Consider the following 15,153-nt stretch of genomic DNA (forward strand, 5'->3'; position numbering starts at 1 on the left):
CACAGAGGGAGATTTCAGAATGTCCAATTCACCTAACAAGCACGTCATTCGGGACTTGTGGGAGGAAACCGGAGCGCCCGGAAGAAACCCACGCAGACACGGGGAGAACGTACAGACACCGTAGACAGTGACCCAAGCCGGGAATCGAACCTGGGTCCCTGGCGCTGTGAAGCAACAGTGCTAACCACTGTGCTACCATGCCGGCGTGAAATTTAAGTTTCAAATTTAGTGTGGCCAATCCACCTACCCTGCACATCTTTGGGTTGTGGGGATGAGACCCACGCAGACACGGGGAGAATGTGCAAACTCCACATGGACAGTGATCCGAGTTCTGGATTAAACACGGGTCCTCGGTGCCGTGAGGCAGTAACCACATCCAGTTTTAACACAATACTGCAAACAAATTTCAAAATTTTTTCTTAACCTTTCAGGGAAAAGAATCTGTCCGGGAGAATCCTTGGCTCGCATGGAACTCTTTCTTTTCTTGACTACTCTGCTGCAGAGCTTTGTCTTCAAGCCTGTTATCGACCACAAGGAAATTGACATCTCAGCAGTTATAAGTGGTTTCACGGCTGTGCCAAATGATTACGAGTTCTATTTCATTTCTCGCTAAAATCAACTTGGTTATCAATTGATCTAGAATTGAAAAAAATAGAATGTTTTTTGTGATGTTGGCTGAGGGATTGATATTGGACCATTATCTTTAAATAGTAGTATTATATTAACATAAGAGAGCAGGTCAGGCTTGTCTCATCCAAAAGATGGAACTTATAGCAGTGCAGCACCCACTCAGTACTGTGCTGATTGTGTCCATCTCTGGAATGCAGCTTGAACAGCCAGCCTATTAACTCAGGTGACAATGCTACACCTGATCTAAAGTTGACACTTCTATCTTACATTTACTAATTCAGAACATAGCGTGATCTTCAGTATCCAGAATCCTGTCTAATCTATAGTTGCAGAAGTCCCTGCTGTCTGCACATGTTGCCTTAATTTTGTATGATCCAATTTCTTGATTGAGTTGCAGCACTCATCAACATGGTAAACTGCAGCCTACTTTACAAACACATCTTCACTCCTGCATCTTGATTGTAATCAACTTGACTCATTAGGAGAGAGGGAACATAGGGAAGAGACAGTAGGGGCAAGAAGAAAGGGGATACAGGAGGTTATATGAGAGGACGTCGTGGAGTAAAGGTGATCAGGTGGGATGGAGAGGGAGCTAACTGAATAAGGTCATGGCAGCATGGTGGTACAGTGGTTAGCACTGCTACCTTACAGCACCAGCGTTTGATCCTGACCTTGGGTGACTGTTTGCATGGCATTTGTATATTCTCTCTGTGCCTGCATGGAGTTTCCACGTTCTCCTCGTGGGTTTCCTCCGGGTGCTCCGGTTTTCTCCCAAACTCCAAACATGTGTAGGTTAGGTGGATTGGCCTTGCTAAATTGTCCCTTATGTGTCCAAAAGGTTAGGTGAGATTACGGGGACAGGTTGCTCTTTCAGAGGGTTGGTGCTCACTTGATGGGCGAATGGCATCCTTTTGCACTGTAGGGATTCTATGATTCTATTCTATGATGTTATTGTGAGCAGTTTTGGGTGCCGTTTCTAAGGAAGGATGTGCTGGCCTTGGAAAGGGTCCAGAGGAGGTTCACAAGAATGATCCCTGGAATGAAGAGCTTGTCTTATGAGGAACATTTGAGGACTCTGGATCTGTTCTCGTTGGAGTTTAGAAGGATGAGGGGGGATTTTATTTAAACTTACAGGATACTGCGAGGCCTGGATAGAGTAGACGTGGAGAGGATGTTCCAACTTGTGGGAAACACTAGAACCAGAGGACACAACCTCAGACTGAAAGGATGATCCTTTAAAACAGAGATGAGAAGCAATTTCTTCAGCCCGAGGCTGGTAAATCTGTGGAGCTCGTTTCCGCAGAAGGCTGTGGAGGCCAAATCACTGAGTGTCTTTAAGACAGAGATAGATAGATTTTTATTAATAAGGGGAATAGGAGTTATGGAGGGAAGGCACTGTGAATGCTACTTGGCTGGATGAGAGTGTTTTAGAGTTGGGTGAAAAACAGGGAGTTGGATGAAACTGGGAGAAGGTGAAATCGGGAGCAGAGCTGAGCGGGAGATTTTTGTCGCGCAGCCTGGGAAGGTATGTGGTTTCACTGATTCACTGATTAGGGGAGAAAAACTGAAAAGTGGTATCACAGGAAGGCTGTGATTTGATTGGCTAATAAGGAATCCTTTTTCTTAAAAACATCTTTTTATTCTCCTCATTTTCGACATTGTCATCAAATAAACAACAAAAGATAAAACAAAAAAACACAAATACAATAACAATCCCCCAAACAAAAACAGCACCCCCTCAATATACAGACCAAAAATTCCACCCGTACATTCTCGGTAAAATAAATTAACAGTCAATAAGTAAACGGTGTCATCAAAGTCAACAATAATCCTAGCCCCCCCTCCCCTCCCTAATATTCAATAGCAACCAATTCTCGAAAGTCCATAATAAACAGTCCCCATAAATTATAGAACCCTTCCTTGATCCTCCTCAGCTCAAACTTCACCTTCTCGAGAGTCAGAAATTCAAGTCGATCCCCCTGCCAAGCCGAGGCACAGGGCGGAGAAGCTGACCTCCACCCAAACAGGACCCGCTTATGAGCAATCAGCGAGGCGAAGGCTAAAACTTCTGTGCCCGCACCCACCTGCAGCTCGGGCCAGTCCGGCACCCCGAAAATGGCTTCCAAGTTGACACTGAAAACCGCCCTCCAATACTTCTCCAGCTTCAGACAGGATCAAAACACATGTCCATGGTTTGCAGGGCTCCTCCCACAACCCACACAGACGTCCTCCACTCCCTCAAAGTGTCAGTTAATTCTCCGCCTCGTGAGGTGCGCCCTAAACACAATCTTCAGCCATATCAGCCCAACCTTGCGCATGAGGTTGTGGCGTTCCCCCTCCTGAGTACCTCACACCACAAACCGTCTTCCATAACCTTCCACAACTCTTCCTCTCACTTGGCTTTCATCCCCAATGGACAGCCCTCCCTCCCCCAAAATCCTCCCGGGGATCGCCGACACCACTCCCTTCTCCATTTCCCCTGCCGTCAATACCTCTTCCAACAATGAGGGGGTAGGCCGAATTGGGAAGCTCTGAACCTCCTTCCTAGCAAAGTCTTAAAGCTGCAGGTACCCTTCTACTTGCCCCAGTCCATATTTCTTCCCCAACTCTTCCAACGTCGCAAAACGTCCCCCCAGGAACAGATCTTTTAATACCCTGATTCCCTCTCCTCCACCTCCGAAATCTCCTGTCGAGCCTCCCAGGCTCAAACCTATGGTTCCCCCTAATTGACGTCTCCCCTGACCGAGCCCCCAGCTTAAAATGCTGCCTCAAAATCTAAGGTGTTGCCACCACCACTGGACTCCCACAGTACTTGCCCAGGGCCATTGGGAGCGGCGCTGTTGCCAGCGCCCTCAACCCCGAAGGCCTACACAGACCCACCTCCATTCTAACCCACTGGAACTTCCCCCTTCCAACCCAACTCCTCACCTTTTCTGCATTCACCGCCCAATAGTAATATAATAAATTCGGGAGGCCCAACCCCACCGCCTGCTGCCCTCTCTGCAGGACCACCTTCCTAACCCTAGCTACCTACCCCCTCCCCAAATAAACAAAGTGATTGACTTTTCCACTACCTTAAAGAATGCCTTCGACAAAAAGATCGGCAGGCACTGAAATAGAAACAGAAATCGCGGCAACCCATTACTTTTAATCGCCTGCACCCGACCTGCCAGTGACAGAGGAAGGCTGTCCCACCTTGCCAAATCCGCTTTCACCCCCCCACCAGGCTAGAACAATTGTACCTATGGAGCACCCCCCCCCCCCAAGTCTTGCGCCATCTGCACTCTCAAATACATGAAATGGGTTGTCGCCCGGCGAAATGGCAGCCCTCCCACTCACACCTCCACTCCCAGCCGAGACACCACAAAATATTCACTCTTTTTCTGGTTCAATTTATACCTTGAGAAAGGTTCCTTACAAAATAGCTGTACCCACTCTGTAAATCTCAGCCCGATACAAAACCTCAAGAACCGCCATCAGATACCCCCATTCGATTCGATCAAATACCTTATCTGCGTCTAGTGCAACCACCACCTCTGTCTCCTTTCCCTCTTCCGGCGTCATGATTATATTTAATAACTTCCTAATATTTGAGATAAAGAACATAAGAACATAAGAACTAGGAGCAGGAGTAGGCCATCCGGCCCCTCGAGCCTGCTCCGCCATTCAATGAGATCGTGGCTGATCTTTGTGGACTCAGCTCCACTCTCCGGCCCGGACACCATATCCCCGAATCCCTTTATTCTTTAGAAAGGCATCTATCTTTTTCTTAAAAACGTTTAAAGAAGGAGCCTCAACTGCTTCACTGGGCAGGGAATTACAGAGATTCACAACCCTTTGGGTGAAGAAGTTCCTCCTAAACTCAGTCCTAAATCTACTTCCCCTTATTTTAATAGCTGCCTTTCTTTCACCCCCGTCTGAAATGAAATGAAAATCACTTATTGTCACAAGTAGGCTTCAAATGAAGTTACTGTGAAAAGCCCCTAGTCGCCACATTCTGGCGCCTGTTCAGGGAGGCTGGTACGGGAATTGATCCGTGCTGCTGGCCTGCCTTGGTCTGCTTTAAAAGCCAGCTAATTAGCCCTGTGCTAAACCAGGTAAAACATTCCTTCCCCCCCCCAAAGTCCAAGGGATCTGAAGACCCTGGCGAAGGAGGGCGTCGGACTTGTTTTGCCGCAGGTCGGACACCATTTGCATGAGGCATTGGATCGGGCGGCGTGTAACGAGAAGGTGAATGGTGCTTCCGCGATGATCGACGTAACGGTTGTTCATCCACGGGTCGTGGAATCGAGAGTTCCCTCTCCCAGGCATCCTGTGTCTCCATTCGGAGTCAGATTCCAAAGCCTCCGTCATCTCGCCGTCCATATCTCCAAGTGACTCTGCAACAACCCGCACAGGTGTTGAGTGCAGTGCCTGAGGAAGATCATGAGGATGAATCTCCACTCTGTCTGGTCTCTGCGGCTGTAGAAGTGAGCTTCAGGGGCGGGAATCTTTGGAAGAGGCTGCCTTCTGGACCGAACGTGGTCTAAATGTTTGCGCTGGAGACGACCCTGGGCTTGCACCTGGTGAGAGATTGGGCCCGTTTGTCAAAAGATAATGACAGGGACCAACTGGGCACCACCAATAAAACGCGAATGAACACCGGGTCACCAGGCGCAAACTGCCGAATCGTGTCGATGCCAAGAAAGGCCACCCCCTGTCGTTTTTGAGGGCAGCATACTTTTGCGCCAATGTCCGGGAAAATCATGCTAAGGTGGGTGCGAAGTCTCCGGCCCAATAGGAGTTCTGCGGGAGCTACCCCAGTGACCGCATGTGGAGTGGTCCTATATGAAATCAAATAATGAGTCAGTCTAGTGTCCCTAAACCCGAAAGACTGTTTCTTTAGGCCCCATTTGAACATCTGCACTGCACGCTCTGCCAACCCATTGGAAGCCGGGTGGTACAGAGTGGTGCGGATATGGTGTATGCTGTACATCTACATGAACCTTGCAAACTCCTCACTTGTGAAAAGAGTGCCATTGTCCATGACGAGCACCTTGGGGAAGCCATGCGTGCTGAAAGATAAACGCATCTTCTCGATCGTTGCGCAAGACATTGTGCCTACCATCTTATGCACCACTAACCATTTAGATTGGGCATTAATTAATAAAAGGAACATGGATCCTTGAAGAGGGCCGGCGAAAACCCCATGCAAGCACGCCCAAGGCCTCCCTGACCATTCCCAGTGATGTAGAGGCGCGACTGGCAGAAGCATCTGATGCTCCTGGCAAATGGAGCAGTTTTGGGCCACCTTCTCAATGTCGGCGTCGAGGCCTGGCCATCAGACATAACTCCGGGCCTTTTTCCGCAACGACCACACGCATCCCCCACAAGAGGATACAGTCTTCCATGCTAAATTCTGACAGCGTGAAGGAAAATGTCTGCAACTCGCCTGGGAGCAGCCTATGTTGCCCACCATACAGGACTATGTGCCGAACTTTTGACAGGACTGGATCCGTCTGGGTCCACTCACAGATCTGCGGTGCCGTGACAGGCAAGGAGTCCATAAAATTTAGGCATGCAACCACCTCACCTGTTGTGGTGGTCGACATGGGGCCGGTCAACAAAGGCAATCGGCTCAGTGCATCGGCATTCGCTATCTGGGTCCCTGGTTTATGCTTGAGAGAATACTTGTAGGCAGCGAGCTGTGGAGCTCAGCGCTTGATCCATGCGGAAGCAATGGGCGGAATTGGCTTATCCTCTTGGAAATGTCCAAGCAAAGGCTCATGATCAGTCACAATAGTGAAGTGTCAGCCGTAAACATACAGGGTAGAAGCGTTTCACTGCAAAGACCACCGCCAGGCCCTCCTTCGCGATCTGCGCGTACTTCTTTTCCGCTGCAGTCAATGTGTGGGAGGCAAAAGCTATCGGTCGCTCGGCTCTGTTCTCCATCTTGTGGGACAGGACAACCTCGATACCATATGGGGATGCACACACGTGATGAACAAAGGCTTTTCAGGATCATAGTGGGTTAGTAACCCGGACGACAACAGTTGCCAGATTGGGGAGGAACATCCCATAATAGTTTATGAGGCCGAGAAAAGAATGAAGAAGCGAAGCGTCAGTCGGGGCAGGGACCTGTTGAATTGCATGCACCTTCTCTGTGACGGGGTGCAAACCTTCGCAGTCCACCCGATAACCTAGGTAGACTACTTCCTTCGCCTGAAAGACCCACTTTGTATGGACTCCAGCCTCTGAGAAGCATCTAAGGACAGCCTCCAAATTTTCCAAATGTTCCTGCTCTGAGGTTTCCGTAATCAAAACATCCTCTAAGTAAACAGCGACACGTGGTAAACCTCTCAAGATGCCCTCCATGATGCGCTGAAAAATAGCGCAGGCAGAGGATACTCCAAAGGGCAACCGTGTATACTCATACAGAGCCCTGTATGTAATATAGTTACATATGGCCAGGAGACAGGGTCCAGCTCCAACTGTAGGTAGGCGTGACTCATGTCCAATTTCGTGAACGAGAGTCAGCCTGCAAGCTTCGCGTAGAGATCTTCTCTGCGGGGCATTGGCTATTTGTCGAGCTAGGAAGCTATATTCACTGTACGTTTATAGTTGCCACGCAGGCGACCCATGGCATCTGGCTTCATTACCGTTACAATTTGTGCTGCCCAGTCGGCGAAACGGACGGACCTGATAATACTCAAGGACTCCAAACGAGTGAGCTCCGCTTCTACCTTCTCGAGTAAGGCGTAAGGCACCGGGGGCGCCCGGAAATAGCATGGTGTGGCTCCTGGTTCAACCTGGATACAGGCTTCTTTATCTTCCCCAAACCGGGCTGGAATACATCTGGCTACCGTCCTAGTACCTCCACTAACCCTCCAGAACCTGTTTGAAGGATGTGCTGCCACTGCAGCTGCAAATGGCGCAACCAGTCCCGACCCAACATGCTGGGCCCCTGGCTGCGCACCACAATAAGCGGGAAACGCCCCTCCTGGTGACCATAAGCAACAGGGGTCATCATAGTTCCAGCAATGCCCAATGGTTACCCCGTATAGGTGGCCAACCTGGACTGTGTATCTTTCAATGTAAGGGGCTGTACACCCTGTTTGATGTGGTTGAATGTCCTCTGGGCAATCACGGAGACCACTGCGCCAGTGTCCAACTTCATCTCAAGCGGGTGTCCATTGACCCGTACTGTGACCTTAATGGGGGCCACACGGGGAGCTGCCACACAATGCAGCTGCAGGCAGTCATCCTCTGTCTCCACGTCCTCAGGAGTAGTCCCCACAGGTTCATCCATATGGAAGATACGGCCCCTGGGCTGTCCCCAGTTTCTGTCAGAACGACGGCACCTCTGGCGCCCCGTGGACTGGCGTCCGCGACGGGGCCGGCGCCCACACGTCCGACATTGACATGATTCCTCATCCATCGGCTCTGGAGAAGGTTCCCTTTGGGGAGGAATGTCCGGCGGCCACTGGAGTCGATTCAGACGCTGCCCCGCCCAAGGCACAGTAGATGTGCGGGAGGCGCTTTTGGATTGGAGGTGTTGCGCCCCAAGGCATGCACCTCCATTCCCTGTAGCTCCTGCACTCCCCGTTCTGCGCGCTCTCGGGACAACACTATCTGGATGGCCTGCTGAAAAGTCAATGTCAGCTCGGCTAACACCTTCCTCTCGGGGCCGTGTTGTTAATACCGCAAACCAAATGATCGCATAACATTTCTGACAAGGTCTCACGATAGTCACAGTACTCCGCAATCCTGCGTAGCCTGGATAAAAACTCAGCAAGAGATTCTCCTGGGGTCCTCTCTGTGGTATTAAACTGGTGACGCTAGACTATCGTGGACGGGGTTGGGTTAAAATGTTGCCCCACCAAGGCCACAAGTTCATCAAATGTCTTGCAGTCAGGCGCAGTTGGGTATGTCAGGCTCCTAATCACCACAAACGTATACGGGCCACAGGTGGTGAGCAAAATGACCACCTGTCGCTCATTTTCGTTAATGTTATTCACCCGGAAGTAGTAACGCATCCGTTGTGCATACTGGTTCCAACTTTCCAGTACAGCATCAAAGACATCCAAACGTCCAGAAAGAGGCATGGTGACACAGAAAAAAAACTTCCAACCTGTATCTAACAAAAATCCAGGGAGGTGGCTTCAGCAACGTAGCCAGCTATCCACTTTAACTCTCGTCGCCGGTTTTATGAGGGCCATGAAGAATCCAGCACGAGTTTGTAGAATCGGAAAGAAATAACTTTATTTACAATTACATATACACAACAGCAGTACTCCATCACTGCTCTCTCCTCTAGCTGGTTCCAAGCTGGTTCTAGCTGAAGTTACTGTGAAAATCGCCACATTCCGGTGCCTGTTCGGGTACACAGAGGGAGATTTCAGAATGTCCAAATTACCTAACAGCACATCTTCTGGACTTGTGGGAGGAAACCGGAGCACCCGGAGAAAACCCACGCAGATTCAGGGAGAACGTGCAGAGTCCGCACAGACAGTGACCCAAACCGGGAATCGAACCTGTGATCCTGGTGCAGTGAAGCAACTGTGATAACCACTGTGCAGTCCATGCATACTGACTGGATCAATCAAATTGGCAATAATAATAATCTTAATTCTCACAAGTAGGCTTACATTAACACTGCAATGAAGTTACTGTGAAAACCCCCTAGTCGTCACATTCCGGCACCCATTTTCGGGTACACAGAGGGAGAATTCAGAATGTCCAAATTACCTAACAGCACGTCTTTCGAAAAGGGTAGTCTCGAAGGAGATTTCATAGAGTGCATGAGGGATTGTTTATTAGAGCAGTATGTTGTGGAGCCAGCCAGAGAGCAGGCTAGTTTTGATTTCAGTAAGAAGTCTTACAACACCAAGTTAAAGTCCAACAGGTATTTTAGATTCAGTATTATGTAATGAAGGAGGATTGATAAATAGTCTTGTCGCTAAGGATCCTCTTAGAAGGAATGATCATAGCATGCTATAATTTCAAATTCAGATTGAGTGAGAGAGGACAGAGTGCCATACTAGAGTTTTAGCGTTGGACAGAGGTAATTATACAGGTAATAATTCTGAGGAAAGAGTTGGTCCAGGTAGGCTGGGCCCAAATAATTGAGGATAGGATAGTTCAGGAACAATGGCGGATGTTCAGGGAGATATTAAACACCTCTCAGTTAAAGTATATTCCCAAGTGGAAGAGGAATTGTAAAAGGGAGAAAAACGTTTCATTGCTAATTAAGGAAGTCAAGGAGGACATAAAGGCAAACACTAGGGGATACTATACTGCAAAAGCTAGTGGTAAGCTAGGAGGATTGGGAGAACTTTAAGGGTCAGCAAAAAGCTACTAAAAATAGAATGAAAAAAGCTAAGATTAAAATTTTTTAAAAAAAAGTGTATCCTATTATTTTTTTCCAACTAAGAGGCAATTTAAGGTGACCAAGCCACCTACCCCGCACATCTTTGGGTTGTGGGGTGAGACCTATGCAGACTTGGGGAGAATGTGCAAACTCCATGTGGACAGTGATCTGGGGCCAGGATTGAACCCGGGTTCTCAGCACCGAGAGGCAGAAGTGCTAACCATTGCGTTACCGTGCCACCCCTTAAAAAAGTTAAGATGAACTACGAAAGGAAACTAGCAGAAAACATAAACACTGATACCAAGAGCTTCTATAAGAATATAAAGAGGAAAATAATAGCTAAAGTAAATGTTGCCGCTTTAGAGGACGAAACTGGTGAGGTAATAATGTGGAACACAGAGATGGCAGAGGAACTGAACCAATATTTTGTCTCTGTCTTCACAGTACAGGATAATAAAAAAATTCTAAGAACTGCAATTAATGCAGAGGAACTTACTTCAATAACCATCACTAGGGAGATGGTATTGTATAATCTAGTGGGACTAAAGGCAGATAAGTCTCCAGGACCTGATGGCCTGCACCCGAGAGCATTAAAGAAGGTGGCAGCAGAGATAGTGGCTGCATTGGTTGATATTTTGAAATTCTCTGGATTCCAATGGATTGGAAACCCGCGAATGTGATGCCCTTATTCAAAAATGGAGAGAGACAAACGTAGGAAACTATAGACCAGTAGCTTGACCTCTATGGTTGGGAACTTGCTGGAATCAATCATTAAGGTGGAGATGACTGAATATTTGGAAAGATAAAGCTCAATCCACCATTGGCAGCATGGTCTTATGAAGAGTAAGGCATGCTTGACAAACTTGCTTGAGTTCTTTGAGGACGTAACCAGCAAGGTGGATAATGAGGAAACTGTGGATGTGGTATATCTAAACTTCCAGAAGGCGTTTGAGAAGGTGTCGCAAGATTGATCCAGAAGGTGGGACCGCAGGGGATTGGGGGTAGAGTACTCGATTGGATGAGGCTTGGTTGACTGACAGAAAGCAGAGGGTTGGGTTAAATGGGTCCTTTTCTGGTTGGCGAACTGTAACAAGTGGGCTGCCGCAGGGTTCAGTCCTCGGACCACAACTGTTTACAATCTATATAAATGATATTATTGACCACGTTCAGTGTCGTTAGTATGTGCCCTACGTAGAAGTCCCGAACTGTCAGCGTTCCCCCGTCCTGTTTCCATTTGTTAAACGTTGCGTCTAGTATGGCTGGCGGGCCTCTGTGGTTTCTGCAGATGGGGGCCATGGCGACATCCTGGTCAGCCCAAAATGTTGTATTAGCTGGCCTCACATTTTCAGTGTGGCCATTACCACTGGGCTCGATGTGTATTTTGCCGAGGGGGATGGGAGTGCTGCCGCGGCCAGGGCTCGAAGGGTCGTTCCCTTGCAGGCTGCCTCCTCCATCTGTACCCGCTCCAAGTTGGGCTCGTACACCCACCCCTCACCCTTTCCGTTGTTGCTGCCCAGTGATAATATTGCAGGTTTGGCAGTGCCAGGCCTCTCTTAATTTTCCCCCTTTGCAGTGTTGATTTGGTGACTCTATGATTCTTGTCCCCCACACAAATGCCATAATTAAGCTATCTACATTCTGGATGAAGGCCTTGGGGATGAAGATCGATCCCCACCCATAATCAGCTGTTGCAAGTCCAGATCCAGGATTTCCCCAATACTCGCCTCATAAACTCCACATCAGTCCAGTTTGGAGCATAAACATTTACCAGAACTACAGGCATACCCTCCAATTTCCCACTTATGAACACCCGAATCCGCTCCTATATTCCCCACCTCAAACGGCACGTGCTTATTGACCAGCACCCAACCATACTCCTCCTTAGGTCAGCCCCCCACCCGTGCCATGCGCCCCTTCAGGCCCACACCCGGAGGTCCACCATCACTACTCCCTCCCATATAACGCCACAGCCACAGCACACCTTTGTCAGCAGCCCGCCCTCCCAGATAAAACAACAAAACCCTCCCCCTCTACTTCACTAACCACCTGCTCACCCCCCACTCTGCTCCCGGTAACTAGCCCGCCCAGTTAGCCTGGCAGCCCCCGCTCAAGGCGCCTAAACCTCATTACCCGCACTGATTCCCCTCCGTCCCGCTCGCACGTCTCGCAACCAACAGTGCAACAAGAAAAAACAACAAAGGAAGAAAACCCAAAAGCACAATAGGTGCACTCACCCCTCATCGCATTGAAAGATCTTGGAGGAAAAAGGTTCCCCAACCACCAACAGAACAAAAGATACAGGGATTACCAAAAACAGGAGGGGGGCGGGGGGTGGGGGAAGGAAACATCATTCATCTCCACATCCCTCCTCCACAGTTTAATGTCCTCCTTCACCTGCCATCCAATTGTCTCTCAAAAACTCCATCGCCTCCTCTGGTGTCCAAAAATAGTGCTCTCTGTTGTGAAAGGTCACCCAGAAGCGAGCCGGGTACAACATCCCTAACTTCACCCCCTTTTTAAAGGGGGCAGCCTTCACCCGGTTAAACCCAGCCCTCCTCTTTGCCAGATCAGGGCACAGACCCTGATGCACCCGCAGCCCACTCCCCTCCCAGGTGCATCCCATCATCTACATCGCCCATCTCAGAATCTTTTCCTCATCTAGGAACCAGTGAAGACACACCACCATTGCCCTCGGAGGATTGTTCGCCTGCAGCCTCCTCATCAGCGCCCTATGTGCTCGGTCAACCTCCAGCGGCGGTCAGAGACCCCCTCTCCCATCAGCTTTTCCAACATTCTGACCACATACGTGGCAGCGTCCGCTCCCTCGATGCCTTCAGGCATCCCTACAATTCTCAGGTTTTGCCTCCGGGAGCGATTCTCAAAGTACTCTACCTTCCCCTCTAGCCTCTTCTGGGTCTCCCGCATTACTCCTACCTCGGCCGACTCCTCCACTTTCCGGATAGCTTGGCTCTGGGACTCCAGCCTCTGCTCCACTTGATCGATTCCTGACTTCAGCAGATCCGGCCTTAGCTAAGTCCTCATGCGCCTCGCTCCTCTGCTGGCAGAACGTCTCGTTTAAGAAGTCCACCAGTTGATCCATCGACCATTGGGTCGGCAGTGTAGGCCCTTTACCCTCCGCCATCTTAAACATTCTCCTGTTCCAGCTGCTCTCTTGTTCGCGACCAACTTCTGGTCTGTGGATCCATCCAGCAGTCCCACCAGTGGAGTCAGACTTCCCTCTGGCTAGCACTATACTTTCAACCACACATCCACCGTCCGGACGGGGAGCAGTTCCGAAAAACACACCCTTGAGCGGGAGCTGCCAAATGTGTGACCGCTCACACCCTGGCTGCCATCGGACGTCCAGGACTTGAATTTATATACTGCCTTCCACTCATGTCCTGAAGCTCTTCCCAGCAGTGAAAGTGGATTTGTAATGTAGTCACTGGTTTTGTTGACCAATTTTCTCACAAAGGCTTCCCAAACGGTGAAAAGATAAAAAAATTAAATTAGGTAACATGTTTCAGAATTCCCACTTGAGTGATCAATCTTGCTCATATACAAGAACTCTCCTGCTAATAAATCTATGCTGTATACTTACACTATGAAGGTAGTTTAAGAAATTCTCTTTGCTGGCATCACAACACTTACCAACAGTCTGATACACGATGAGCAAACGAAATTAATCGATATAAAAGCAGAAATGAAGCAATGATACAAGTGTATATTATATCATTTTTCTGTAATCCTATAGAATTGTTATAACATTTGTTTAAACAGCTATAAAATAAAGTTGTCTCAGGTATTCATTCTGTGTACTGGACTTGTTGCTGTATCACAGACACAACTGTGATAATTTATCCATCACTCAGAGGAAGGTCATGACCTTACATCAGAAGATGCCCATGTCTGAACTGTGTTTTGGACTTCCCTTATATGCTGGGATTTGTGAACATTTCCCACAAGGGATAAAATAGTTGATTCCTTGTCTGCTACACCCCCCTACCCCGCCCCAGCTTCCAAGTTATTAGCAAGAAGTAACTAAGCACAACTTTTGACCTTTTCCACAAACTAGACTCTCTGATATTAATGTTTGTTGGTACAGTCCGTTGGGCAATTAAAAAAAACCTCCAAGAGTCTCCATCCAGACATCGGCAAAAGATGACCAATTAAAATTCCCCAAATTTGGGTCTGCACATTTGATGCTGCGCCTGTGCAGCAGTAACACTGGGGTGAGAATACTCTTTATTTACTGTTTTTCAAATTAATGCTGTATTCAAAATGAGAACATACCTCTTCATTCACCTGAGGAAGGAGCAGCGCTCCGAAAGCTAGTGTTTGAAACAAACCTGTTGAACTTTAACCTGGTGTAAGACTTCTTACTGTGCTCACCCCAGTCCAACGCCGGCATCTCCACATCAAAATGAGAGTCAGACTTTCATTTTCCATCACCCAGCAATGGTATCAAGAGCTCCAAAGGCAGCCACAGAATGGGAGATTCCTCTACTTTAGCTGAAAGTGTGCTACTGCCTGAAACTAAAGAGAATTAAGAAAAAGAGATGGTGCATCTTCACACAAAACTTCAATAAAGTACTGACATGCATTTACTCACTTTTAAAATAAATCAGATTTATTCACTTCATGTTCATAACCACAGCCCAAACATAATTTGTTCTGGAAAGAATCCGTAACATAGGAGAATTTATTCTTTTCAACTGACTGTTGAATTCCATAATGCAATAATTGAATAGGTCAGAATATGTAGGTCAGGAAGAGGGCACAATAGTTAGGGCAGCGAGTGATAATTTTTCACTAAAATTATTTTTAAACTCCGGAGATTGGGACAGTTGTATGTAACTTCTTCGTTTCAGCAATCGTCGAGGTTTACAGCACAGAAAAGACCCTTCAACCCATCACATCTGCACCGGTCAAAAACAACCACCTAACTATTCAAATCCTCTTTTTCAGCACTTGGCCCAGAGCCTTTATGCCTCGGCAATGCAAGTGCAAATCTAAATACTTCTTAAATGTTATGAGGATCTCTGCCTCCGCTACCCTCTGCGTAAAAAGGTTTTCCTCACATCTCCTCCAAACCAGCTGCCCCTGAACCGTAAATCTATGCCCCCTGGTTATTGATCCCTCCACCAAGGGGAAAGGTTTCTTCCTGTCTACTC

The 15,153-nt window shown here is 48.2% G+C and overlaps 1 protein-coding gene and 1 long non-coding RNA gene across 5 annotated transcripts in view; one reads left to right on the forward strand and one right to left on the reverse strand.

Moving 5' to 3' along the window:
• The window catches only part of LOC140402292 (cytochrome P450 2C3-like), a 66,973-nt gene extending 53,185 nt beyond the window's left edge, over window positions 1-13,788 (forward strand). For both annotated transcript variants that reach the window (XM_072489958.1, XM_072489959.1), the window contains exon 9: window positions 432-13,788. In XM_072489958.1, coding sequence (XP_072346059.1) covers window positions 432-613 — 182 coding nt within the window. In that variant the 3' untranslated portion in view covers window positions 614-13,788. The remainder of the gene's footprint in view (window positions 1-431) is intronic.
• Window positions 1-15,153, reverse strand: part of LOC140402296 (uncharacterized) — a 269,290-nt gene that overhangs the window by 46,001 nt on the left and 208,136 nt on the right. For all 3 annotated transcript variants that reach the window (XR_011938111.1, XR_011938110.1, XR_011938115.1), the window contains 2 exons: window positions 14,372-14,515; window positions 425-636 (listed from right to left, as the gene is read on the reverse strand). This is a non-coding gene — a long non-coding RNA (uncharacterized lncRNA). The remainder of the gene's footprint in view (window positions 1-424; window positions 637-14,371; window positions 14,516-15,153) is intronic.

Source organism: Scyliorhinus torazame, chromosome 25 (genome assembly GCF_047496885.1).
Source record: "Scyliorhinus torazame isolate Kashiwa2021f chromosome 25, sScyTor2.1, whole genome shotgun sequence".
NCBI lineage: Eukaryota > Metazoa > Chordata > Chondrichthyes > Carcharhiniformes > Scyliorhinidae > Scyliorhinus > Scyliorhinus torazame.